The sequence below is a fragment of the Tachysurus vachellii genome, chromosome 21 (assembly GCF_030014155.1).
Source record: "Tachysurus vachellii isolate PV-2020 chromosome 21, HZAU_Pvac_v1, whole genome shotgun sequence".
In the NCBI taxonomy this organism is placed as follows: domain Eukaryota; kingdom Metazoa; phylum Chordata; class Actinopteri; order Siluriformes; family Bagridae; genus Tachysurus; species Tachysurus vachellii.
In genome coordinates this window covers 3,643,044-3,670,991 of record NC_083480.1, presented here as the reverse complement: position 1 = coordinate 3,670,991, position 27,948 = coordinate 3,643,044, and the positions used below count along the sequence as shown (strand labels likewise).

General features: G+C 41.3%; 4 protein-coding genes across 5 annotated transcripts; 2 read left to right on the top strand and 2 right to left on the bottom strand.

Moving 5' to 3' along the window:
- The first annotated feature begins 346 nt into the window (after window positions 1-346).
- zc3h7a (zinc finger CCCH-type containing 7A) lies at window positions 347-13,399 on the top strand. The gene is made up of 23 exons (XM_060897130.1): window positions 347-521; window positions 1,229-1,336; window positions 2,374-2,413; window positions 2,495-2,692; window positions 2,812-2,970; window positions 3,060-3,140; window positions 3,480-3,533; window positions 3,649-3,688; window positions 3,801-4,084; window positions 4,806-5,034; window positions 5,537-5,583; window positions 5,687-5,840; window positions 5,934-6,092; window positions 8,551-8,756; window positions 9,293-9,378; window positions 9,530-9,711; window positions 9,797-9,867; window positions 9,959-10,092; window positions 10,181-10,286; window positions 10,382-10,490; window positions 10,810-10,934; window positions 11,160-11,323; window positions 11,400-13,399. The coding sequence occupies exons 2-23, from the start codon at window positions 1,269-1,271 to the stop codon at window positions 11,587-11,589; spliced, it is 2,886 nt and encodes a 961-aa protein (XP_060753113.1). The 5' UTR covers window positions 347-521; window positions 1,229-1,268; the 3' UTR covers window positions 11,590-13,399.
- Window positions 13,400-14,529: 1,130 nt separating this feature from the next.
- snn (stannin) lies at window positions 14,530-17,404 on the bottom strand. The gene is made up of 2 exons (XM_060897352.1): window positions 17,220-17,404; window positions 14,530-15,640 (listed from the first exon to the last, which is right to left on the bottom strand). Exon 2 carries the CDS (start codon window positions 15,554-15,556, stop codon window positions 15,293-15,295), a length of 264 nt encoding a protein of 87 aa, XP_060753335.1. The 5' UTR covers window positions 15,557-15,640; window positions 17,220-17,404; the 3' UTR covers window positions 14,530-15,292.
- Window positions 17,405-21,922: 4,518 nt separating this feature from the next.
- On the top strand, window positions 21,923-25,042 carry litaf (lipopolysaccharide-induced TNF factor). 2 transcript variants are annotated; one of them, XM_060857371.1, is made up of 4 exons: window positions 21,923-22,051; window positions 22,464-22,692; window positions 24,316-24,469; window positions 24,572-25,042. In XM_060857371.1, the coding sequence occupies exons 2-4, from the start codon at window positions 22,473-22,475 to the stop codon at window positions 24,678-24,680; spliced, it is 483 nt and encodes a 160-aa protein (XP_060713354.1). In that variant the 5' UTR covers window positions 21,923-22,051; window positions 22,464-22,472; the 3' UTR covers window positions 24,681-25,042. The 2 variants fall into 2 exon arrangements, with proteins under 2 accessions (XP_060713354.1, XP_060713353.1); XM_060857370.1 differs by having other exon boundaries at window positions 21,963-22,123.
- Window positions 25,043-25,262: 220 nt separating this feature from the next.
- Window positions 25,263-27,606, bottom strand: rmi2 (RecQ mediated genome instability 2). The gene is made up of 2 exons (XM_060857372.1): window positions 27,210-27,606; window positions 25,263-25,494 (listed from the first exon to the last, which is right to left on the bottom strand). The coding sequence occupies exons 1-2, from the start codon at window positions 27,508-27,510 to the stop codon at window positions 25,343-25,345; spliced, it is 453 nt and encodes a 150-aa protein (XP_060713355.1). The 5' UTR covers window positions 27,511-27,606; the 3' UTR covers window positions 25,263-25,342.
- Window positions 27,607-27,948: the final 342 nt, after the last annotated feature.

Genomic DNA, 27,948 nt, shown 5'->3' with positions numbered 1-27,948 from the left:
TCATTAGACCTAGATGGTTGCATTCAGTGTTCCAGTTCATCTCAAATGTGTTTACTGAGGTTGGGGTCATGGTTCTGTCCAGGACACTCAAGTTCCTCCACTGTATCTTCATATGGCTCATGCTGTGTACTGTGTCATTGTCATGCTGGATTGGTCCAGTGAGGGGAAATTACAATGCTACATCATACACGAATTGTGTGCTTCCAACTTTTTTGACAACAATTTGAAAAAGAACCACATATAAGTGTAAAGGCCATGTGTCCACATGCATAGTGTATTATAAGGTTTACCTGAACGAGTCGGTTCAAAGAGTCGACTCTTTCTAGAACGACACATACATTAACTCCTGTGTCTGCTATTGGCTGTGTTCAGCAGATGGCGCAATTCAAACGTAGACAAAGTCACATTATACATAAAGACCAACTCGTCGCAACACTTTATTTGATTCCGGATGAAACCGTGGTGGAATATTTCAACGATATTTACTTCTGTTTGATTTTATTTCTAGGCACTTCACAAAGGTGAGTCATCTGAGTAAACGACACAGTGTTCATACCGCACGGTTCGACTCTGAATGAAAACAGTAGCTTGGTTAGCTTAACTTTTATTCTGCACAGCCTTTTTTTTAATATATATATATATATATATATATAAATATATATATTTATATATTAACACCTAGATATGTTTTTTCTGTACGTCTAGAAAGCTAGGGGTTATGTTTTATAGGGTTAAACGAGTTATGACTCAGAATCACGTAACATTAAACACCATAGCGTCTGAATCATTAGCATCGCTTATTACGTGCTAGCAAACGAGTAAACACCTCAAAATAAACCATTTTTAGGTGTCTAACAGATAAGGAATGAAAATAACTCGTGATTAAATGTTCTGTAGCTAGTTTTGGTTTCAGAAATGAAAGCAAATGAAGGGTAAATTTCCAGAACGCATCACATTAGCATGGCCTGTCCGAGTCCTTAGATTAGTCAACAATACAAGAACACTGTTGATAAACCACAGTCGTAAATAACTTCCATTGAGACCTGTAAGCATTAATATGAACTTAATTGGCCGTAAAACAACCCATATTTTATGTAAAGACGTAACAGTGAAGTTAGCCTGCTAGCTAGCATAACTGACCCGCCTGACGTCACAGGCTGGAGCAGGAAGTGCTTTTAATTATGACTTGGTATTAACTTGTTTTCTTCTTATAATTGGTGTGTTACAGGTTGTGATATACAGTGAAGCTTCCTAACACGCATGGGAACATGTCAGGACTGTGTCAGGACCGAAGCAGCCGGTGGCAGAGTATTGAAAAAGGCCTGCAGTTCATCCAGTGAGTCCATTTTTCTCCATAACTTCCTTAGGTTCAGTGTAAAACAACCTGATGATGATGACCACATGATGTTTTGGGATCAGAGCTGATGTTGGTCTGGATCGCCAAACAGGTATGGGATCAGATATGAGGAGGCGTGGGTGTGAGGATAGGTTTTATTATAGATAGTGTTTATTATAGAGGGTTTTTACATCTTACTGAACATTTTATTTATTGCTTGTCCATGGAAGACTAGGATTTGGGGGTTCGGTGCTCTCACGGCTTTCCGGTCAACCTGACACGGTTTTTACTTATTCTCTGTGACAGGTGACCGTAGATGCTGCGCATTAAGATTTAATGTAAAGTCAAGAAGCTTTTATTGTTATTTCAAACATATATAGCTGTTGCAGCACACAGTGACATGAGACAACGTTTCTCCAGGATCGTGTTACATAACACAAAGACAGAGCTATAAGGACTTAGTAAGTTAGTCCTAGATACATAAAGTGCATCTGTGCAACCTGGTGTAAACAGTGCAGCACAAAAGACAGTGTAAACAAAAAAATACAAGACATCACACAAAAGCGGCGCTGATCAGCGTACATACTGTATGTCTAACAATATTACGTGTGCAGAAATACTGGAACGAACACATTAGTATTATAGCAGCAGTTACATGAGGTATTGTAAAGTATTGTGCAAAACAGCAGTTGACTGAAATGTGAGATAGCATGTTCAAAGAACAAAAACAGTGTGTAAAACAGCATGTAAACAGGTTGATGGATGTATATTGGAAGTGTGTGTATTTGGTGTAGGTCTGTACAGTCCATACACATCAACTGTATAGACTGTATTGATGGCTGATGGCTTGTGGAAAGAAACTGTTACACAGTCCGGTCTAACGTAAAGGACAAACAACATCAGAAAGCATGAGAACGTCCCAAACAGCAACTTTTGTAGAGAAGAAACACAATCACGATAACACTTCAAGTATATTGGAATGTATTCCAATATATTCATCTGTGGACTTGATTTAAATCCATCCGTTTCTTTTGTAGGTCTACCCTGCCATTCAATGGCTCTCAGGAGGATTATGAGGTTTGTAGCCTTCCTTCATCCATCCAGATATGTTCATTAAAGTAGACGCATTGGATTAACGTTACTTATGTGTTTTTACAGCTGTTTCTTCAGGACCTGGTGAGGAATCTGTTCGGTGAGGGCAATGACGTGTTCAGCGAAGGAGACTGGGCACGATCTGTCGAGCTTTACACCGAAGCTCTCGGCGTATCTGAATATGCAGCATCAGAAGACATCGACGTACCTCGTGAAACGAGGGAGAGGCTCCATGCTAACCGTGCCGCAGCCTACTTACACATTGTAAGAAGAAACTGTCTCAGGCCTGGACAATAATCCAACAAATTCCCAAATTTGTTCGGCATGTGGACATCATTTATGTTTGTTTATTTATTTATTTATTTTTGTGGGTTGTTTTGTAGGGTCTCCATGACCAAGCCTTGGAGGACTGTGACCAAGCTCTTCAGCTGAACGAGAACAATTACAGAGCACAGTATAGAAAAGCCAGATGCCTTAAAGAGTTAGGGAGACACCAGGAGGCCTATGATGTCGTCGCTAAGTGCTCCATGGCAGTGCCTCAGGTCAGCTCAGTTTACACTTTCCTGATGAACATGCATTATACATTTTTTTAATGCTTTTCTATTTATATATTCTCTATTGCAATTTATAGGATAGTAGAGTGATTGAACTGACACAGGACCTTGCCAAAGTATTGGGATTAAAAATCCGTAAAGCCTACGTCAGAGGCAAGGTACGTTCTACTGAGTCATGTCTTACGTCCGGAATAACACGTGCTGTGATACGTCACTCACAAACCTCAGGACCATCATCATCTCGGGGTGTGTCGTATTTTCGCACAGTCTGAAGTGTGTAATTTCACTTCTACCACATCGGTCGCACGTTTCGACGTAAATACACATTAAAACACAGATCGAATTCAATTCGACGGCACACAAAATGCAGCGCGATTTATGGTTTTGTTACATTTCTAAAGGACGTATCAACACGAATAAATTTGTTTGTTCATAGTAAATAAATATGAATGCAAACTTTTAATACAAATTTTTATTTGTTAAATAAATAAACACAGCCTGCCTTAAACGTTTTATCTGGACCCAGTGCATCGGGAGCAACAAATGAAAAGGTCTGAATAATAACATAATCATCTTGGTTTCTGTAATCTTTTTTTTAAATTGAATGCTACAGTATACCAACTACAATTATTATTTTTTTGTTAATTATTATTACTTTTTTAACAGTTTTCTCAGAGCTCTTCTTCCGTAGAAGACATCGAAATAGGTAAGACCTGTTGCACTTGTTTATTATTCATTTATTTCTATACTATCGGATGAAAAACCCTTTCGCATCCCCGAGGCCAATGACTCTACAATCTCTTTTCTCTCTTTCTCAGACGAGTGTCTACATGCTCAGGCCACTGGCACTTTGTTGCCAGTTAATATGCCAGTGTGTCCTCCTGGGAGGCAGATAACTGAAGCGGAGCCTCAGCCTGTAAATATAATATCCACCATAACCCCCGCTGTCCTGTCGAACCCTGAGCCCCATTTTTTGGTCCTGCCTGTGGTAAACGGATCCAAGCCCAGCGATTCTTTTGCACAGCTAGACTTGGACGGAGAGATTTTAGGAGATGATCTGGATGAACTGCTGGATAAAGCAGCTCCAGCTGACCCTCCCATGGTATTACAAGTATAATCTCTCATTTTTAGAGCATTAGATTGTTAAACGTCTTCTATTTCTCTTATGAAAGATGTTAGATTAGCGCTCAAGATACAGAAATGATACTTTTACACAGATGATGCATGATTGAAAAAAATGTATTCTTTAAAGAAAAAAGGAATCGTGACATTCGTAGGGATTTCCACAATTGCTCATACTTCTGTGTGGAGGAAACGTAGTCTGTGTGTTCGTGTAACCTTGAGAATACCAGCTCTATTATTGTATCTGCTGATTGGCAATCACAGAGTCGACTTGATTGTTTGTTCAGTTTTGGCGGATAACAGACCTCAGGCCTTGTCACTGGTTACGTAGATGTTCCCGGATGAAACGTGCATCCGTGTGTCATATGAACCGGTTGTGAAGGTTAGGATCAGAAAACATGACCTGAATAGAAAGTTAAATTGTACTGAAAAACTGTAATAGGTTTAAAATGTCTGATGTTCATTAATGCTCATTAATAAATAAAATGTTGTACTTGTTGGTAAATCACTGTGGTATAATAGCACAGGTAACTCTCTTAGCATCAGGTAACTCTGATTTAGGTTGTGCCATGTGAACTTCCTGTCACGTTTCATGTACGATTAATGTACAGCATTCGCAGTTTTGATTTTGAGAATTCTTTTAATTATATAATGTATCTTGGTTATAATTTATTTATTTTTTTTGTCTGTCACCCCTTAAGGTCATTCCGACAGTGACGGGTCCTCTTCCCTTAACGAGCAGTATGGTAACTCCGTCCTCCGTGGCCGCTACCCTTGGGTCAAACCCCTACATGCTCATTACTCCACAGTGCACCGTGACTCTGCCTGCACCTTATCACAAACCCAACGCATCCTACCCCTTCAACCTGAACACCTTCCCCTCACAGCTGGATTCACTGGACAGCTTGTCTATTTCTGATTCTCAGCCTGGTGTGTTGCTTCGTCTCTTCAGCGTAACCGTTGTAGTCATTGTTCTTATTTTGTTCGTCTGTATTTTTTTACCACTTTTTACGAGTAGAGCTTTCTTTTTTTTCTTTTTCCTCCTGATCATGATTTTTCCATTTTCCACATCAGTAGATTTTATACTTTTCACTTGGTCGGTCGGTCGATTCTCTTGGTGACACACATGCATGCACAGCCTTAACCCCCAACTACATTACCCAGAATGCAGTACTTCTAAACGTTAACTCTTTGTCTCTTGACTTTAAATTCTACATAATAAACATCACTGGATCTCAGACAAGTCAGGAACCAGTAACTGTAAAACGACCCGTACTTAAGTTGGACTTTTTTTTTTTTTTTTTTAAATCGGGAAATTGTGCTGAGAATTTACAGGAAGTCAGCTAGGCTCTTTTTAGCCCTTTTAATGGCCTCTTTTGTCTGTTTGCAATTCTTAAATGACACATTTCTTTTTTTCCAAAAACTGCAACAGAACCAGCCTTTCCACTGGAGATGGGTTTCGGCCAGCATTCCTTCATGGTGAGAGCTTTCTCTTTTTGTTTTGTATTTTTTCTTTCTCCCATCTCTCATGGAGTTAGATTATTGACACTGGCATGTACTTTTAACATTCTTGCATTTTTAGATGGCCAGCAGTGAAAGATCCCTGCCCACAGTGCTACCCATGGGAGCAAGCGCTTATACACAGGAGCCTCCACAGCAGGCAGACATGGCCACAAACCCACTATCCGAAAGCCACGAGTTTAAACAAGCCTGCTCTATGTGCTACGTTAAAACCGGTAAGAGACGGCCGTGCGGTAAAGCAGCGCGTTCGCTGTGTCGAGCAGCGCTTTCACAGAACACAGCACTTTAACAGCTCTTTGTACCTGCAGGTCCTGGGGTATTAGACTACACCTATCAGGACGATGACCATAAATGTAAGAAAGACTTTCTGATCGGAAAAATCAAACACGCAGAGAATCTGCCCTGGAAATTGATTCGACCGAGACCCACAAAAAACCAGTACATGGGGCTTTATTATATTTGCAAAGGTGAGTATTTAAATGAACACATTTTTTAAACACGATTTGATAAATTTACATTATGTTCTTTCGGTTGGACCTGAATATTTGAAATGTTTGCATATTAGTTACAATAAAATTTAACTATGTCTGGGCTTTATTTTTCATAAGGTATGTATTTGTTTGGGTTCAGTTGCCATCCATACCTCCTCTAACAGGCCACACTGTACTACAACCAGTAGGACGGAGGCATTTGTTTTTGTATTAATATCGTCCTAGACGGACCATCGCTACAGATCGGGCTTATTTTGTTCGCCCCAGAGAAGTCCAGCTTCTCTTCTCAGTCCCACACCTGAATATATATCCAACATCTTCACCTAGAACGACTATTAATTTTATAAAATAAGTGTGTGTGTGTATATATATATATGTACAGTATCTGACAGAAGTGAATACACCCCTCACATTTTTGTAAATACTTTATTATATATTTTAATGTGACAATACAGAAGAAATGACACTGTGCTACAGTGTAAAGTAGTGTACAGCTTGTATAACTGTGTAAATTTGTTGTCCCCTTAAAATAACAACACACAGCCATTAATGTCTAAACCGCTGGCCACAAAAGTGAGTACACCCCTAAGAGAAAATGTCCAAATTGAGCCCAAAGTGTCAGTATTTTGTGTGGCCACCTTTATTTTCTAGCACTGCCTGAACCCTCTTTGGCGTGGAGTTCACCAGAGCATCACAGGTTGCCACTGGAGTTCCTCTTGCACTGGTGCATGTTAGAGACCTTGCGCTCCTCCACCTTCTGTTTGAGGATGCCCCACAGATACTCAATAGGGTTTAGGTCTGGAGACATGCTTGGCCAGTCCATCTACTTTACCCTCAGCTTCTTTAGCTAGACAGCGGTCGTTGTGTCATGTCGGAATACTGCCCGGCGGCCCAGTCTCCGAAGCTCTGCTTCAGTATCTCACAGTACATGCTGGCATTCATGGTTCTCTCAAATGAACTGTAGCTCCCCAGTGCTGGTAGCACTCATGCAGCCCCAGACTATGACACTAATGCCCCTTTTCCCCTAATGCCCCTTGCCCACCAAAAAGAACCGGGTGCTGGTTCAGAGCTAGCACTGGTGCTGGTTCAAAGTTGGTTCCACTGGCGAACCTTCTAAGAACCGGTTTGTCTTTCCACCGGCTAGAGAGCCATCACAGAGCCGAGTGTGACGTCACTATACGTGTCACGTTACACAGCAACTTTAGCGCAGCAGCGGCAAACACATCAACAATGGCGGATGTTGCTTTACTGTTAATGCTCATGGCTTTGTGAACCTACATTAACACCCAAACTCGGCGAATCCAACGTGTACGTGCAGCTCCATGTAATTTGTATAAACGGAGGTTGTTATCGAGAAAGTACATAACGTTATTTTATCATTAACACAGAAAAAAGTTAGCCTTGGCATGTAGCTACTTACTATCATGTGTGCTGATAATGTATCATATCGTGGTAAAGTAAAAGTGTATTAAACATTAGTATACTTAAGGTACATTATCAAATGCGCTAACAGTAGCCCCGCCCACAGCCCCTGACACAAGCGGTTCTTAAGTCTAGACCAGCAACGTTTTGGTGCTACTTAAGAACCACTTTTCCTGGTTCAGAGCCGGTGCTTTGGCGGTCGAAAAAGAAAGAACTGGTTCTAAATTAGGCTCTGGCTCCGAACCAGCACTGGAACTGCCTCGGTGGAAAAGGGGCATAACACCACCATGCTTGACTGTAGGCAACACACTTGTCTTTGTACTGCTCACCTGGTTGCCGGCCACACACACTTGACACTCACTTCTGTGAGATACTGTGTGTGTATATGTGTGTGTGTGTGTATATACACATACTTAAAATATATAAAAATATATAGATCTTGCGTCTGGTTCACAGAGGTATCTTACTAATATGGTCAAAGGAAGATTTTCCTCCCCATTTTGAGATTTGTCACCTCTGGCTTCCTCATTAAACTTTCCCGCGTGAACCTATCGAGCAACATGAGAACCTCCTTAAGAAGCAAAGCAACAGGTTTCAGCCGATTCACATCTCTCCATCTCCAATAAACTCTTCTCTTCCTTTCAAGCTCGAGTCCTATTCTTTTCTTCTACTCCATCACATTGGAAAGGCTTCTGGTTAATGATGGAGGCCAGTGCAGGACACTCGAGTTCTTCACTCCAACCTTCACACACCATGACTTCATGGAGCTCTGTGCTTTGTGTACAGGTTCATTGTCATGATGGAACAAAGGTTTTGTTGCAGCGAAGGGAAACTTTAACAAAGACCTCCTACACAAGTCTAACAGTTTGGTGAAGAATCTCTTGTGTGTGATGGTCAGGGGTGTGGAGTGTGATTTGTAATCTGCATACGGACGATAGAATTGTCTGCGCCCATATACGTATTTTCCAAGTCTGCCACATTAACATCTCCTCTTTTGCTTAATCGTTTAAAGATGTGGCTAACGGAGACGAATGTAAGTACCCTGGTCACTGCACATTTGCTTATTGCCAAGAAGAAATCGATGTCTGGACTCTGGAGCGCAAGGGCTTAATCTCCAGGGACCTGCTTTGCGATCCGAGTGGGAGCCGAACCAAGCTTAATTTGACCGTTCCCAGAATCCTACAGGAGCACCAAGGGATATTTCTGTTCCTCTGTGAGGTGAGATCACGCATTAATTACCTACAGATTTGAATGTTGTTTTTTTTTCATGTCTAACTTTTTCCGAGTACATTTAATCCTTTGCTAAAGATAAATGAAAGTAAAACTATGGGGCAGACAAACATAATTCAGCACCATGAATTCATATAGTTTCTGCTAAAGTGCAACTTCCTCCTTTATAAGGAACAAGAGTCTTCATACAAGTAATAAATAATTCAAACCAGCCTTGGTTTAATATTTGGACCTTGCATTAGGATATTCTCGTATATTCTGACCTAAAAACGCACAAGAGTGTTAACTCTAGCAGCTGTATTTATTTGCCAGGACTCTTAAATGTCAAAATCTTTTATTTATGAAGTTAAACACTGCAGCAGGAGAGAGATTTTTAGCTTCTTGGTATTCAGGATGTAGAAATACCAAAGGAAGAAGAATCGTCAGCGCCCCGATACGAGACCAGGTCGTCCGTGCTCTATTGCCACAGTAAAGCATGTGTTCCATGTTATAAAGACCTCTAATAAGTGTGACCTGATTTGTAGGTGTGCTTCGATCACAAACCGAGAAAAATCAGCAAACCCGGTGTCTGCTCTCATCAAGTGAAATCGCATGGGTTTGATCAGAATAAGTAAGCATCTCTTCTCATAGTTCTGGTGCTGATTTCTGTGTCTTTGCCTTAAGTCACGGCAAACTTCACTCCTCAGTCGCCCAAGCCGTAAACGCCCCTGAACGCTGGCTTTGTTTTTTTTTTTTTTTTTCCCCCCTCTCTTTCCAATCAGGTGCCTTGTCCATCTATTGAGGAATCCTACGCTGAAGTACTCCAAAATTCGCCAATACCATCCGCAGTGCCAGCTGGATCTGTGTCGGCACGCGGTGCGCTACGGCTGTCAGCGAGAGGATTACTGCTTCTTCGCCCACAGCTTCATCGAGCTCCAAGTGTGGATAATGCAGCGTGACAAAGGCGAGTCCACGGCTAAGTACCGCTATAGTGCAACTATAGACGACCTGCACGTTTTGACTGTTAATTTGTTCATATTTGACAACAGGTATTACACATGAAGCTATTGTCCAGGAGGCAAAGAGCTTGTGGAGTACTGAGCACAGCTCACAAGAACAGGTGAGGTTTTTTTAACACTACGTTCACGCCGTTTAATCCTGGAACGTGTTTGTGTTCACCCCTGGGTTTACCTGTGTGTCGTGTTCCTCAGGAGCTGCAAGCCGTCATGAAGTTCGGCCCTCCGAACCTTAAACTGCAGTTTGTATGCGGGCAGTGCTGGAGGAACGGGCAGCTCAGTGAGGCCGACAAGCAGAAGAAGTACTGCAGCGCCAAGGCCAGACACCCGTGAGTTTTTGACTCGGATATAAACCGGAGCTTAAAGTTTTAGTCCTGATGAAGCGTGTGAGATGTTTGCTCCTTTTTTTTTTCTCAGATGGTCCAAAGAGAGACGAGTGGTTCTGGTGAGCTCGGTGGAACGGAGGAAGTGGATAGAGGTCCGTCCTCTCCCAACAAGAAAGCCTGCGCCTGCTCAGTTTGAGGTGCGCTTTATAGCACCAAGAAGCGATGGATTCAACGTTATTTCTTATTATTTATCGTGTGATATTTTTCAGCCGTGTAATTTTTCCATCCTCAGATTTGCTTGCACGTGGCTGCAGGTAAAAAATGTCAGTATATTGGGAACTGCACTTTTGCCCACAGCGTGGAGGAGAAAGATCTATGGACGTATATGAAAGATAACAATAGTAAGTCCACAGATCTGACCTTCTATCCATGACGTGTTATCTTAAGAATTCTGACACATGCTCTTCCAGTGGGCTCTTTCAGTTATACTGCTCTTTAGTAAACCAAAAAATTCTCCAGATTTAAAATAGCGTGATTGCAATTTCACTAATTCAAGTAGTTTTCCACAAATAGACTCTTGAACTCAACCAAAATGTCTGTGACTGTCTGTCTGTGTGTGTCTGTCTGTCTGTCTGTGTCTGTCTGTCTGTGTGTCTGTCTGTCTGTCTGTCTGTGTGTGCGTCTGTCTGTCTGTCTGTCTCTGTGTGTGTGTGTGTGTAGTTGCAGATATGGAGCAGCTTTATGAGAATTGGCTTCAGTTTCAGAAGCCAGGCAGCAATGACGAGAGCTCAAGGAAGGAGAATGGGAAGCAAATTCACATGCCCACAGACTACGCAGAGGAAGTGGTAAAGGAACAACCCCAGAGTGTATATTTGATTTAAAAAAATAAAAAAAAGATTTGTTATTCCACCAATTATTCCTAAATATGATGCACTACAATGGAAAGAAACTGCGATTCCCAACACAGGAAGAAGGCAGAAAGACATAAACCTCCTTCTCCTGGTACCCATGCACACCACGACTACACAGCCGTGTCACAGCTCACGATGATGATTTTTCTTCCTCCCCAGGCTGGTAACCACTGCTGGCTGTGTGGGAAGAACTGCAATAGTGAGAAACAGTGGCAGCAGCACATCACCTCAGAAAAGCATAAGGATCGCATGTTCAACTCTGAGGACGACCAGAACGGCTGGCAGTATCGCTTCCCTACTGGGGTTTTTAAAGTCTGTGATCGGTGAGTTCGCTTCCAATCCACACCATTCAAGACGTGTTAAACATGGACATGTATTTGATAGATGCGTCTCTTGCAGGTTCCTCAAGGGCACGTGTCCCAGCGGAGAGAGGTGCACTATGGCCCACGGCGACGAGGAGTTGAAGGAGTGGGTGGACCGCAGAGAATTTCTTTTGATGAAACTTGCCAAAGCCAGAAAAGATCACTTGATAGCGCCGAACGATAACGACTTCGGCAAATATAGTTTTCTGCTTAAAGACATTCAGTAAATTGCATTTATTAATTCAAGAACGTGCCAGAGATGTTTGAAAATCACATGTCTGGGATAGAGTGTTGAAGCGGACAAGCTTCGGTTCAGTTCGACGAGCTTCAGTTCGAGAGCTGAAGCTTTTTTTTTTTCCTCTGGTTGATGTTAACAGTAAACACGGAGCTGGTTTATTTAGCGCAATCTGCTAAATTATGGCTGCGTAAATGTTAGCATTTAACACGGGGGTTAAACTCATGTTCCAGCTCTAAGTGTTATACAACGGGCCTCTTTTCAGATTCCTTGACTTGTCAGGCCAAAGACACCAAAGAAAGAAAGACTCCAGTATAAATGATTAAATGATTATATAATTCTATTTGGTCATGTGATCGCAACAGGCTTTAAGAATTTATTGGGTTGGTTTCTTCCCATTTTATTTGAAATTGCATTGATTTTTTTTTTTCTTTCTTTCTGTCTTTACTGTTATTTTCTATTCCCTGGTGTTAGTATTAAATTAGCCTGTTGGTAATGGTCACTTTTCTGGTCTGTCACGTGACAGGAGCACAAACAACGTTAAGCGTTGAGCCACGTATGAGAAATAAGCTGAAAATAATTTCAGAGATAAACGCTTTGTTGGATAGTTGGAGATTTTTTGCTCTGAGATTAAGCTTCAGCATGATTCAGAAGTTTCTTTGTTTTTTTTTTTTTTGGGTTTTTTTTTTTAATATCTAAATGTTTTCCAGCTTTATGGAGCTCTCGTTCTACTTATTTTACGTTCTGATTTATTCACCAGTCTTGTGAAAAGCGCCAGTGCTCTTACTACGCTGTAATATTTATATTATCCAGGCATCTATGACAGACGCACATGAGACAGCGAGTCATGTAAGATTGGACCCTTGAGGTGCTGCATTTTCTCACACTCACACAGGACTCACACACTCACACAGGAAGTGTACGTGTCAACTGGCGACGAACGAACATGACTCGTTGTAGAAAAGCATGTTTTACTGCCTTGTCTATCCGACCTTTACGGAGCGTTTTAAACACAATTATCTTTCCCTAACTCTCTGTACCGACAGTGTAAATGCCATAAATTTCATAAACACCTCATCGTACTATAAAGAAAGACGTCACTCCGCGCTCCATATTACGGAAACAAATGATGTTCTGTATAGATCTCAGTATTTAATATTAATGTCCAGGTCTCACACTGTGTGAAGGAGCAATGCTGAAACAAAGCATTGTTTGTTTTTGCATGTTTGAATAAAAAAAAAAGCTTATTTTTTTTTAACACCAGTACATCGGTTATGTCAATTTAAAGTGTTACTGTGCAAATCACGATCTCTAAACCCCAGAGACCTAAAAAAATTGCCAGCGTCTGTTCAACCGTGCAGGAGAACTTCACTGAGTAACTTAGCCATTAGTCAGATGGTGTGTTTTTGAGGTTGTATTTCAAATTATGAGTCATGGCTTTGCTTGATCTTGGGTTGAAGAGAAATCACAGAATCTCTGATGTTCTCGCTTCCTCTGGCCTCCTGTCAAGCAGCTTTTGTCCATTTATGTTACCGTTCATTTATTTATTTTTCCCCTTCTTACACAGTTCACTTAATTCTTCACTTCAAATTTACAATCCTTTGTTTTTCTTTTCAGATACAAATCCTTTTTTTTTTTGGTTTGTTTCGAAGAGAGATTTTCAGATCTGATCTAGTTCGAGGTTGCTTGCTGAACCTTAAACCCTTAGCCACAGCCGTTAGGAGATGGGTTTTGTTTTTCTTTCTTTCTTTCTGCTTGACTGATCCAGACTAATGTGTGAATAAAACAGAACATGTTCAGAATTTTGTTAAATTGTTCTATTTTTTTTTTCCCCTAACAAAAAACCGTATGATAAATCTAATCGCAGAATGACTTGAGATCCTCAGAACTGTGACTTCACTTAGTCTTTTATTTCACACAGAATGAATATCATATAATCTTAAATGTAAATTTCAGGCTCTGTGTGTTAATTAACATTAAACCATCTGTGTTTAAGAAGGACATCTGTAATTAATTAATGAGATGCTGAAAGTGAAATGATCCACACTAAACCCCAACCTTTATCCCATTTCAGTCCCGACTGCTCGGCTTACTGTCTCAAAACGTGTGTGTGTGTGTGTGTTCCAGTATAAGCTTCACATCCACTGACATGATGAACAAATCATTCTTGACTTGATTACTAAACATATCAACAATTAAACCGGTTTATTTTGAGTCTCCTCTACTGTCACCGTGTAGACGTACAGCACCCTGGAATACCAGAAAGTGGTTTAATAACCTTTTCTGAACCATTTCCGTTCTAGTGGCATAAAATTTACAGCTAAACTAAAAACTACAGTCCCTTTAAACACCAAGGATATTGCTACAAATTGATAATGTAAGCAACAATAAACCATTTCTAAGACACGACTAAGAGAAACCTTATTCTAACCTTAGTAACCTTTCTATCCTCAGTCTAGATTTGCCATTTAGAAAGAATTATTACTCTGACCAATCCTGCCACAATATTGTCTAAAACACTTAATAAATTCTATTTCTAGGTTAGCTTGTATATTATTTAGAAATGACTAAATTAAGCCAGTGTCCTTGACCAGAAGAATGCATGCGTTACTGAGATGAACGGATGACCAGGTAAACGTGTAACTCATGTAAAAGCGACCCTCCTCACCCAGTGTGCTACTTTTTATTAATAAACATGGTCTTTGTTTGTCCTGCCAGCTTCATACGTGATCACATGACAGAACCTTATCGGGTCTAGAGAGATCTTTACAAAGGCAACATGGACACATACAGCTACATCCATCTGCACAGCTATACATCTCACACCATCTCAGAACTCGGCTTGCACGTGTGTTTGACCACATGGAGTTCGAGCGAAATCTGTCCGTGAACCAAATGTATTCATGCAACATAATAAGACCTAAGAAAAAGATCACACACAAATCAAAGTTTATTCACTCATACAGGAAATCCACAAATTCTCACAAAGATGTGCATCGGTCAGTTTCAGCATGACAGAAGTGAAAGACATATATATATATAAATATAAATAGAAACAGCTTTCATGAGACCTCATCTAATTCCATACACAGCAATGTGCTCAGCCACCGTAACGATCACCTCTGGGGTCTTCCTGGTGCAGCTCCACACACTGACACCCAGTCACTGGCTTTCGTTCACGAAGGCTTCTTAGCAGATCAGAGCATCAGGGCATCTAACGTCACGTGTAGAAATTAAACACGACTCGGATTTCCGTGCTAAAAAACGAGACGGCAGAGAGCCTTCCATATTCACTTACTATGATGATGTACGACTGATTTAATTGACATTAACATAGAGACTTTACACCAGAGCCTGCTCTGGCTAAAACTAGAGTTCATCTAAAACAGCACATAAGAAAAAGTATCTGCACCCAAGGACATAATTCAGCAGATAAATAAATGTCAGCAAGTTGTAAATTAAAAACCAAACAAAAACAGAAATGTACCAGTTTCACATTCTAACAGGGTTCCACTGGACTACCACAAAGTGCAAAAAACATTCAAGGAGACTTTTTACAAGCAGCTGGACAAAAACATACGTTAGCTTAGTTCTTCTACGTTTGATCTGAAACCAGTTCTCATTACAATAGGATGGAAACTCCATGAATCAACCACATTCCCACAAGCAGAACAGGGTTTGATGGAGGAGAACAATTAGCTGTGGCTCTCTGTGCCTATTGGAGCAAGTTTGCTCTTATGATCAGCCCGAGGGACACGGGCTGAGTACTGCACCAGGAGGAAGGGCTCTTTGGTTTCACCCTCACCAACGATGCTCTCCTCATCCTCTGACTGAGTGAAACGTTGCAGTCGCAAGTAGCACCAGCAGCCGAAGATCAGCGCTCCCAGGGCTGCAATGGCTATCAGGGTCACTATGATCGTCACGACACCGGTGGTGGGGCTGTGGTCCATTATCGACATTTTCTGCGTCGAGGAGAACTCAGTCTAACGAAAGCTTGGGTCCAGGTACAGGGTTGTCTTCCTGGTCTTCAGAGCTTAAAGAATCTGATGAAGTAAAACGATAGTAACGCAAATGAAATCTGCTCCAGCATTCATGCTAAAATACAACTAAAGCATGTTTTATAAATATCTCTGTATCTGATCTGTGCAGCATAATGACACAGGACTTCATGAAGCTCTGTGCTTTGTGCACAGGTTCATTGTCATGCTGGAACGCCGTTTGAGTTCCAGTGAAGGGAAATGCTAATGCTACACCACACAAAGACATTCGATACAACTGTGTTATTAAAAGTTTGGGGTAACAGTTTGGTGAAGAACCTCATATACATATAGCTGTGGTCAGGTGTTCACCTGCTTGGCCTACTTTGTTTACTGTTGATGATGTCGGCAGCCATGTTGTAATGACGTCACAATCGGAGAAGATACGCCAGAGTTCCTATTTATTTATTTATTTATTTCTGTAATAGCATCTAAGGAGTTATGAGTTACAACATCTAGTCGTATGCAGCACAAAAATGATATACATAAACCATTAATACGCAGCTTTATAAGCAACCACAAAGCCAGTAATGAGTAGTAAAGCAAAGCAAACAATACTGAGACAATCTGTTTGAGTATATTAATTGGAAATTGGTTTGGACTTACAATAATAAGTATTGCAATAACAATAAAATTAGTGAAGTATATTTTAAAATTATACACCTAATTTATCCAACAATCCAATTTCTACAAAAATCTAAAAATAATATATCAGATTCTTGTACATTCTGTAATATAAACACAGAATCTGCTGTGCACTTTTTTGCTGATCGTACGTACACTCGGATTTTTTTTTTTTTGGATTGATGTCGAAGATGTTTTTTGAATCATTATGTGGAACAAAAATGAATATACAGAAAAAAATATGTTATATTTATTTATGAGGAAAATAGTGAAATAAATAGTGAAATATTTTTATTTTAAACCTTTTTATTTTATTTGGAACGTTTCATATCCATAAATGTAAAGTGATCTGAAAAGAAACCAAACATTTTACATTTTGAGCTGGAAATGAAAACCTATTTTGAAACTTTAAAAGCCGAAAAAGCGTAAAAACTATGGACTTTTACAAAGCTGTTAATTTATATCCTCTTTTCTAAATAAATTGTATTGCTCGATTCCCTTCTTTGTATTTTTTTTTATTAATTTATGTTGTTATTATTTTAAGATTTGAATAATATGGCATTGCACTTTGTTATCTGTTATCATTTGTTATTGAAACAATAAAATAATAATAACAATAATTATAAACAAATACATAAATAATAACTAAATAACAATTAATAAAATAAATAAATAAATAATAAAATAAATAAATAAACAAATAAATAAATGACTAGTGTAACACCAGGCTCTTTATTAGAAGAGATCTGTGGTTATGTAGGTGTTATGAAACTCCAGCATCCTCATGACATCCTCATGAGAAAGTGCACCTAAGAAAAACAAGTGAAATGGAAACATTTTGCGCAAAAGGAGAACGCAAACTCTCCGAATCTGCGACACCTGGAACGAGCGCAAAAACGAGCCATTAAAGCAGTGAATCCGTCACATTTACACAGTGTGCCATGGAGAAGCAAACACTCACCACATCAGCTAATAATAGTGCTGTGTCGAGTCATGATCCGATACACCGTCTGCGTCGAGCCACACCGTGCATTACGTAACATTACAGTGCGACTGTATTACGTATAAAAACACACAGCGTCAATAACAAATACATTTCTTAAAAATAAAAATAAAAAGACAAGGAAGCTGTTGAGAGAGCTGTCACTTGACAGGAAGTGACGAATCCGCACCCAGCCAATCAAACACTGGCTCATGCTGACTGGCTCATGCACACTGGCACACACACTGACACACACACACACACTGGCTCATGCACACTGGCACACACACTGGCACACAGACACACACACACTGGCTCATGCTCACTGACACACACACTGGCACACAGGCACACACACACTGGCTCATGCTCACTGGCTCATACACTGGCTCATCCTCACTGACACACACACACACACACACACTGGCTCATGCACACTGACACACACACTGGCTCATGCTGACTGGCTCATGCTCACTGGCTCATCCTCACTGACACACACACACACTGGCTCATGCACACTGACACACACACTGGCTCATGCTGACTGGCTCATGCTCACTGGCTCATCCTGACTGACACACACACACACACACACTGGCTCATGCATATTGACACACACACTGGCTCATGCTGACTGGCTCATGCTCACTGACACACACACACACTGGCTCATGCTCACTGACACACACACACACACACACACTGGCTCATGCACACTGACACACACACACACACACACTGGCTCATGCTCACTGACACACACTGGCTCATGCTCACTGACACACACACACACTGGCTCATGCACACTGACACACACACTGGCTCATGCTGACTGGCTCATGCTTACTGACACACACACTGGCTCATGCTCACTGACACACACACACTGGCTCATGCTCACTGACACACAAACACACACACACACTGGCTCATGCACACTGACACACACACTGGCTCATGCTCACTGACACACACACGCACTGGCTCATGCTCACTGACACACACACACACACACAGGCTCATGCACACTGACACACATACACTGGCTCATGTACACTGACACACACACTGGCTCATGCTCACTGACACACACACACACACTGACACACGCACACTGGCTCATGCACACTGTCACACACACTGGCTCATGCTCTGTGACCAAAATTATTAGAGATTGCATGTGTGTTGAGGTTTTTTCACACACACAGACAGAGAGTACCTTTGTGCATATCAGTTAGGAAAACTCACGTGTGAATATGAAATGGTGCACTATATGGCCTAAAGTATGTGGACACATGAGCATCGTTTACATTTACATCATTTGGCAGACGAGCCTTTATCCAAAGCAACTTACATTATATCTTTATACAACTGAGCAATTGAGGGTCAAAGGCTTTGCTCAGTGGCCCAACAGTGGCAGCTTGGTGGACCTGGGATTCAAATTCATGACCTACTGATTGGTAGTCAAACACCTTAACCATGAGGCTACAACACGTCCATCACACTCATATGTGGGTCTTTAGATTTGTGGTTAATTAAACACACGCAAGCCATTCTGGTAAAACAGCATCACACAAATGACCTCAGCTCACAGATGAACAGAAATATCCATCAGTGCGAAGGTGAGATTTTGGAAAGTTATTGATTATTACAAATTATTGTCAAATTATTGATTGGTTCCCACTCGGATGACAAAGCATTTCTTTGGAGATGAAGCCGTTGTGATTTAGCAAATGAAGAGAGATGATAAAAACAACACAACACAAGTTAGTAATATGTCTTCATGGAGCCTTGTTCCTTGTCATGCTGGACTCTTAGTTTCAGTGAATCCTAAATAATTTTGTGTAACCACAGTTTTGGAAGCCCACAAATGAAAGTTTTATCCATATATACTTGAAATGAATGTTATAATATTTTAAAATATTATTATTTCTCACAGATGTACAGCATAAACATCAGTAAATATTTAAACCTAATTAAAGTGTGTGTGTGTGTGTGATTGAGTGTGTGAGTGTGTGTTGTATGTTTATGTGTGTGTATATGTGTGTATATGTGTGTGTATGTGTGTGTTGTATGTATGTGTGTGTGTGTATGTGTGTTGTATGTGTATGTGTGTGTGTTGTATGTGTATATGTGTGTGTGTCGTATGTGAGTGTGTGTGAGTGTGTGTGTGTGTGTGTGAGTATGTATAGATGTGTGTGAGTATGTGTGTGTTATGTGTGTATATGTGTGTGTGTGTGTGTGTGTGTGTGTGTGTATTGTACACAGGGAGGAGCTCCAGTGTCTGTGTGTGTATGTTTGTGTGTTCGCGACGCGGAATCAACGGGGAAATCGCGCGGCGGTGGGACGTGTTTTTACATCAATGAAAGGTGGTGTTCTGATGTAACTGTGTTAAAGAAGATGTGCTGAACAGATCTTGAAACACTCTTCATTAACAGAACACCACCTTTCATTCAATTTGCGGGGCCCTACACAACTTGCGTAGTGCGCGTATAGGGCCGATCGGCCCTGTGTGTGAAGTACCCTCATGCTTCCAAAGCTCCACCATCATCCCCGTCCCAAAGAAACCCAAAATTACCAGACTTAATGACTACAGACCTGTGGCTCTAACGTCTGTGGTCATGAAATCATTTGAAAGACTGGTTTTGGCTTATCTGTAGGACATTACTGGACCCTTAATGGACCCTCTGCAGTTTGCCTACAGAGCAAACAGGTCTGTGAATGATGTGGTCAATATGGGACTGCATTATGTTCTGCAGCATCTGGACAGACCAGGGACTTATGTGAGGATCCTGTTTGTGGACTTCAGCTCTGCTTTCAACACCATCATCTCATCACTCCTCCAGCCCAAATTAACCCAGCTCTCCGTGCCCTCCTCTGTCTATCAGTGGATCACCAGCTTTCTGACAGACAGGCAGCAGCTAGTGCGACTGGGGAAACTCAAATCCAGCACCCGCACCATCAGCACTGGCGCCCCTCAGGGTTGTGTCCTCTCCCCACTGCTCTTCTCCCTCTGTCAAGCTCCTGAAGTTTGCAGACGACACCACACTGATCGGCCTCATCCAGGACAGTGACGAGTCTGCTTACAGACTGGAGGTTGAACAGCTGGCTGTCTGGTGCAGTCTTAACAACCTGGAGCTGAACACGCTCAAGACAGTGGAGATGATAGTGGACTTCAGGAGAAACCCCCCTGCTCTCCCCCCACTCACCATCATGGACAGCATTGTGACAGCAGTGAAGTCATTCAGATTCCTGTGAACCACAATCTCCCAGAACCTGAAGTGGGACATTCACATAGATGCCATTGTGAAAAAGGCTCAGCAGAGGTTGTACTTCCTTTGCCAGCTGAGGAAGTTCAACCTGCCACAGGATCTGCTGAAACAGTTCTACACTGTCATCATCAAATCCATCCTCTGCACCTCAGTGACTGTTTGGTTCAGCTCAGATACCAAATGTGACCTCAGAAGACTACAGAGGGTAGTCCGGACTGCTGAGCAAATCATTGGCACAACTCTCCCCACTCTCCAAGACCTGTACTTCTCCAGAGTGAGCAAAAGGACAAAGTCAATCACTCTGGACCCCTCACATCCAGCACAATCACTCTGGACTCCTCACATCCAGCACAATCACTCTGGACCCCTCACATCCAGCACACTCACTCTGGACCCCTCACATCCAGCACAATCACTCTGGACCCCTCACATCCAGCACAATCACTCTGGACCCCTCACATCCAGCACAATCACTCTGGACCCCTCACATCCAGCACACTCACTCTGGACCCCTCACATCCAGCACAATCACTCTGGACCCCTCACATCCAGCACAATCACTCTGGACCCCTCACATCCAGCACAATCACTCTGGACCCCTCACATCCAGCACAATCACTCTGGACCCCTCACATCCAGCACAATCACTCTGGACTCCTCACATCCAGCACAATCACTCTGGACCCCTCACATCCAGCACAATCACTCTGGACCCCTCACATCCAGCACACTCACTCTTTGAACTGTTGCCATCTGGTCGACGCTACAGAGCCCTGAGCACCAGAACGACCAGACATAGGAACATAGGTTTCTTCCCTCAAGCAATCCAGCTAATGAACAATTAACACCATGGAACACACAACACCTAATTGCACATTTCACACTTGTACATTTGTACTATGTATACCTCACTTGCACACCTATACATACATACATACATACATACATATTGTCTATACTGTTTACTGTTTACTTCAATTGCACATTTTACAATTGCACGTGTACATACAAATTGTATATTGTATACTTCAATTGCACATTTCTCACACTTGCAAATTTGTACATACAATTTCGTATATGTCATTCTGTTACACTGTGGAGCTTCTGTCAAATTCCTCGCATGTGAAAACATGCCTGGCAATAAAGCTCTTTCTGATTCTGATTCTGTTGTATACAGGGAGGAGCTCCAGTGTGTCTGTGTGTGTTGTACACAGGGAGGAGCTCCAGTGTGTCTGTGTGTGTGTATATGTGTGTGTGTGTTGTACACAGGGAGGAGCTCCAGTGTGTCTGTGTGTATGTGTGTGTGTGTGTTGTACACAGGGAGGAGCTCCAGTGTCTGTGTGTGTATTGTACACAGGGAGGAGCTCCAGTGTCTGTATATGTGTGTGTGTGTTGTACACAGGGAGGAGCTCCAGTGTCTGTGTGTGTATATGTGTGTGTGTGTGTGTGTTGTACACAGGGAGGAGCTCCAGTGTCTGTGCTGGAAACCACGTCACTGAACGCGGAACTTTTCAGTAAACGACAAAACGACCCTCGGTAATGTCACATTAATCTGCTGTCGGTCTAAAACACACTTTAAATCCGTCCTCCTAGTTTATTAGACGAAGTGTAAGTATAATATTTATTAGAATTGTATAATTGGAGCTATTTCTTCAGCGTGTTGAGTTAAGTTTCGTTTTGACTTGTTTTTGTGGCAGTAAAGCGCGCAGTTTGATGACGTTAATGAGGAGATTTGTCAGTTTATTCGCTCTACATGTAATATAGTGTGTACATGACGACGATTATGATGATGTGTGTGTGTGTGTGAGAGAGAGAGAGAGAGCGTGAGAGTGAGTGTGATGTGAGTTTGATGACGTAAATGAGGAGATTTGTCACTGTGTATTCGCTCTACATGTAATATACAGTGTGTACATGACGATGATGATGATGATGATGTATGTGTTTTCAGACTGTCCCAATGGCGAGCGCTCCTCCTCCGGACTCCAGTGCACAGATGGGCTATGCACCTCCGCCACCGTCTTACGCTGAAACTATAGGCGCAGGGGCCCTATACCCACAAGGCACTGCGTCTCCTCCACCTCCAGTCTACAAAGAAGGAGCTCCTTATCCAACACAGCCTTATACACAAATGTATCCACCGCCTCAACCTGTGCCGTCCATGGCCAGCCCACCTATGGGTGAGGAGATGCTCACTCACTCACTACCTCACTCAGTCAATCCCTTATTCACTACCTCATTCAATCCCTTATTCACTCACTCACTACCTCACTCAGTACCTCATTCAGTCAATCCCTTATTTATTCACTCACACTACCTCACCCACTACCTCATTCAGTCACTCACTCCCTCATTCACTCAATCCCTTATTTATTCACTCACACACTACCTCACTCACTCAATCCCTTATTCATTCATTCACTCACTCACTCACTCTACTCACTACCTCACTCCCATGCTCCACTATCTAGATCATTCTCTATATCACTCACTTTGAATTCCTAGGTGTGTCAACACTGAACGGAACATTTGTACCATTGCCAAAGCTCAGGTTACAAACTCTGTTAATGCTGATTTCTGATAAGATTTCTAAGATAAACTCTGAGCATTTTGAAATAGAAAAAAAGAGACTTAATTACATTCGCAGACCTCATTTAGAAAAACATTCCTACACACTACGAACTAAAAACCCGTAACATCCTGAAACGACGACGTCACAACGAGAAAGCCACAGACTTCAAATAGAAACTTAAGACTTCAACATACATGAAAATGACACTAGCAGTTATGGCATTGAAAAAAACGATCAGACCTCAAAATTCACAATTTACTAATTGTTTCTGACCTGACAAACCATGTGTACATTTAATCCTAGCCTAAATCTGTCTTCTTTCCAGGTCTGAATCCTTACAAATCCTTTTTAGCTGTTTGTAAACAAATAAATACGATATACTGTGTTGTGTTCCAGCTGCTCTTTATGTTCACGTTTACACTGAGTCAAAAAACTACAGATACTTTATGGCTGTGATTATTAATGAGCCGAACCACAAAGATTGAAAGTATGAAAATCTGTTTCTTTTCTGCCGAATTTAGTTTCTGATTGTGACATGAGACACTCTGTGCTTTATTGCATCTTGTGGTTTGTCTCACTGTAGCATAGAGGAGCGTCCCATGGTTTGGTCTCACTACACACAGCTGCATAACTTCCTGTGATTTTTGATTTTGCTAGATCAAGACTTTGACATCCATTTCCTCTGGTTTTATGGTGTCAACCATCTCATGTTCTTTCTCTCTCTCTCTCACAGGACCCTCATATGGTGGTTCCTTTAAATAGATATATTCTTGTGTTCGGTTAATGTTGTAGTTATTTTTCCTGGAATATATTCATCAAGCCTGATTATTTATGATTAGTGTTGGGTCTGTGGTCAGGTCGGAGAATGCAGGAGCTCTTAGTTACACAAATCCACTCGACTATAAACTGTTGTAGAAAGGACATTATTTACATTGACATTATTTCCTGTCCAGTGTCACCCAAATGAGGATGAGGTTCACTTCTGAGTCTGGTTTCTCTAAAGGTTTCTTCCTCATATTATCTCAGGGAGTTTTTCCTCACCACCGTCACCACAGGCTTGATCATCAGGCTTGATAAATGTCAGAGATAACGAACTAACTTCATTTTTTATTCTGTTTCTATACTTCTTTAAAGCTTCTTTGAGACAATTGTCAAAAGTGGTATTGAATTGAAACGTCTTTGATAATGTGCTGAATTTCCCTGGTCCTGACACCTTGGCCTTGTCTGTTAGTTTCAGTGCAGACGGTGTACGTGCAGCCGGTTTCGTTTGCAGACGTTCCAGCGCAGACCTGTTGTCCTGTGTGTTCTCAGACTGTGGTAACGCGACTGGAGCACAATCCAGGCACCATGGCCTGGCTGGTCTGTGCAGGCCTGTGCATTATTGGGTAAGATTTATAACTGTAAATAAATACAGTTCTTTTAGCCATGTATTGTATCTCTTTTGCTCAGGATGTAAGTTTCTGTTCTCATTGTGGCTTTCCTTTCAGCTGTATGTACGGGTGTTGCCTGATCCCCTTCTGTGTGGACAGCCTGAAGGATGTGACACACTTTTGCCCCAACTGCAACAGAGCTATTGGCTCGTTCAAGCGTCTCTAATGTCCTAAGCGAGCGCGTATCCATTGTACCTTTTTATACCTTCAAACATTGTGCGTTTTGTATTAATGCAGAATATATAATCCACTTTATAAAATTAACTCAATTCTATTCAATGTAATCTACTTTTCTTCTTCTACTATCTTTGCACTGCACATTTATACAAAACAAACTGTTACGATCTAAAATATAATTAAAGATGTATAACTAAATAATGTTTAACACACCTGAGGTCTAGTTAGTTTATTTACATTTTTGTTAGCTGTGATGGACTGAATATGTGAAAATGGATTCTTAAACTTTTCAATCTGACTAAAACGATAACCGCTCCCTGAAAGATGAATAAACCTCCAAAGTGCCTCATAGCTTTTCTTTTATTCTACAAGTAACGATAAAGATGTGTGTCGGTGCTCATCTGTTTCTTTCTTGTTCACTGCCTTCTTGTTATAGTGTTGTATTGGGACATTGTTACTTGTTTACTCAGTCTTTTAAAGTTTAGAGTTATATAAATGTACTTTTAATGCAATTACTGCGTATAAATATCACTCACATGAAAAATAAAGTATTATTAAAAAAAGGGGAAAAAAACAAACCACTGGTATGAAAGTTTCTTTCAGAAATGCAGAAATCATTACCAGTGAAGTTCTGGAAAATATTACAGTTCATTATGGCAAAGTTTGTTGGAGATCTTCAACTTCATACTTCCACATTTTCCTGTGCACGGCTGCGTTATCTGAAAGATCTGCCATCTTCACTGCACGAAGCACAGGCTCGGGGCTGTGTGACTGGATGACGCCCATAACCATCACGTATTTCCCTGTGGGGGGAAAATCTCTGTTTACATTTACACATGCAAGTCAGAAACTACAAAAATGATCAAAAAACACACTTAGAACTGGGGATGGGGCTGTGTTCAGAATTATCGGAAAATGCCTTATGGTCTGATGAAACCAAGGTTGAACTTTTCGGACATAATTTGGTTATTCATATATTAAAAAAGGTATGTTTGGCACAAAAACAACACTGCACATCACCAAAAGATCATCATATGCACAGTGAAGCATGGTGGTGGCAGCATCATGTTTTGGCTGGAATTGGGCCTTCAGGGTGGAGCGAATTATGAACAGTTCCAAATACCAATACCAATGTAGGCACAAAACCTTCAAGCTTCTGCTAGAAAGCTGAAAACGAAGAGGAACTTCGTCTTTCAGAACGAGAATGAGTCCAGTTGTGCCATGCTGATAGACTCATACCCAAAAAGACTGAGTGAATAATAAAATCAAAAGGTGCTTCAACAAAATATCAGTTTAAGCATGTGATTATTTATGCAACCACATTATATTAGATTTATATTTTTACATTTACCGCTACACTATTTGATGAGTGTAGACACGAATAACATCAAAGTACAAAAAAACTACTACTAATTACACCCATATATATACTTGTTGATCATCTCGTTCCAGATTTATTCTCTTTCCCGTTATAATCAGCTCCACTCTTCTGTTCTGTGATGTCTTTCCACTACATGATGGCGCGAGTCTGTGTGGATTTGTGTTCATTCAGCTACAAGAGCATTAGTGAGATCAGACACTGATGGTATAAGAGTGAGGAGGTCTGGGGTTCAGTCGGTGTTCAGTGGGGTTGAGTCAGAGTCAGGGCTCAGTGCAGGACACTCCAGATCTTCTACTCTAACCTTCACACACCGTGTCTTCACGGAGCTCTGTGCTTTGTGTACAGGTTCATTGTCGGGGATCTTTGTGTTACACACGCTTATCCAAAGCAAATTACGTTTATTTCCTTTATGCAACTAAGCTACTGGGGTTAAGGGCCTTGCTCAAAGGCCGAGCAGTGGCAGTTTGGTGGTACTGGGATTTGAGCTTACAACATTCCTTTAGTCTGTAGTCCATCGCCTTAACCACTGAGCTACCACTTAGCAGTTCCAGCATACAAAGACATTCTAGAAAATTGTGTGTTTTCAGTTTTGTCGTATTATTGGAGCAAAACAACTGAGAAACTGCGACAGTTAAATCTGTAGTAAATAGTCACAGATGTTTAACAGTAAATTTGCATGTAGGATTTAGGGATGCGGTAGCCTACTGGTTAAGGTGTTGGACTACTGACCGGAAGGTCATGAGTTCGAATACCAGGTGCACCAAGCTGGGCCCCTGAGCGAGGCCCTTATAACCCTCAGTTGTATAAAAATGAAATAAGTTGTAAGTCAGTCTGGTTCAGGATTTCTGCTAAATGCCGTAAATGTAATTTGCAAACTTACTAAAAATTCTATTCTATGAATCACAAATTACTTTTTTTTGTGTTTGTTTGGTTTTTTTTTGTTTGGTTACCAAATGGTGTAAACGAACGACTGGACACGTGAACACACGTGTGTATGTTGACCGATCTAAACTATAGACCTCATTTGAAGGTAACTCGTGTAGCTGTGTTTACTCTCCACGCTGTGGGCCGCCATGATATTTTGACGTCACTTCCTGAGCTCGTGACGCACGAGGTGAGTTTGAGTTGCACACTAACCAGGCTGGAGACAGGGCTTTCCTCTGGGGATGTTGTTCACACCGGTGATGTGGAAGTTGCCCGTGTCGTCTACAAGCAGTACAGAGTTTTGTTCAGTGTGTGTTTCCACCACATTGCCCTGCATCCACACCACCGACACCGTTAGCGACCCTCCGCCTCCCAGTCTCCGGATACTGAGCTCCATCTTCCCGCTGCCCACAATGCACCCGGTCCCCTCTCTCAGCTGGCTGGACAGAACTTTTACTGGAGGTCTTCTCATCTTGTCACCATGATTACTCGATGCATTCGCAGCTGTCATCATCTTACTGTCAGCGTCCTGAGACGTTAAAAACACAACCGGAAATAGCAACAAAACAACAACAAACACGCGGGAGATGTTTCGAACGAGCGTGTGAAGATTTAGCCAATCAGAGTGCAGAGATACACCACGAACCAATCTCTGGGCTCATTCTGAAAACCACTTCCGGATATGATCCGACTGCCTTTATCCTCATTTTAAAATAAAAGTTTTAAATAAATAAAAAATAATAATAAAAGATTATAATGGCGCCTAATCTCCTGTGAGACCTAACTGTCATCTGCACTATTTTATTTATGTGTATCTATATATACCCTACTGTACATTCTGCGTAATATATATTATATGCTAATATATATATTATATATATTAGGCAGAATATATATATATATATATATATATATATATATATATATATATATATATATATATATATATATA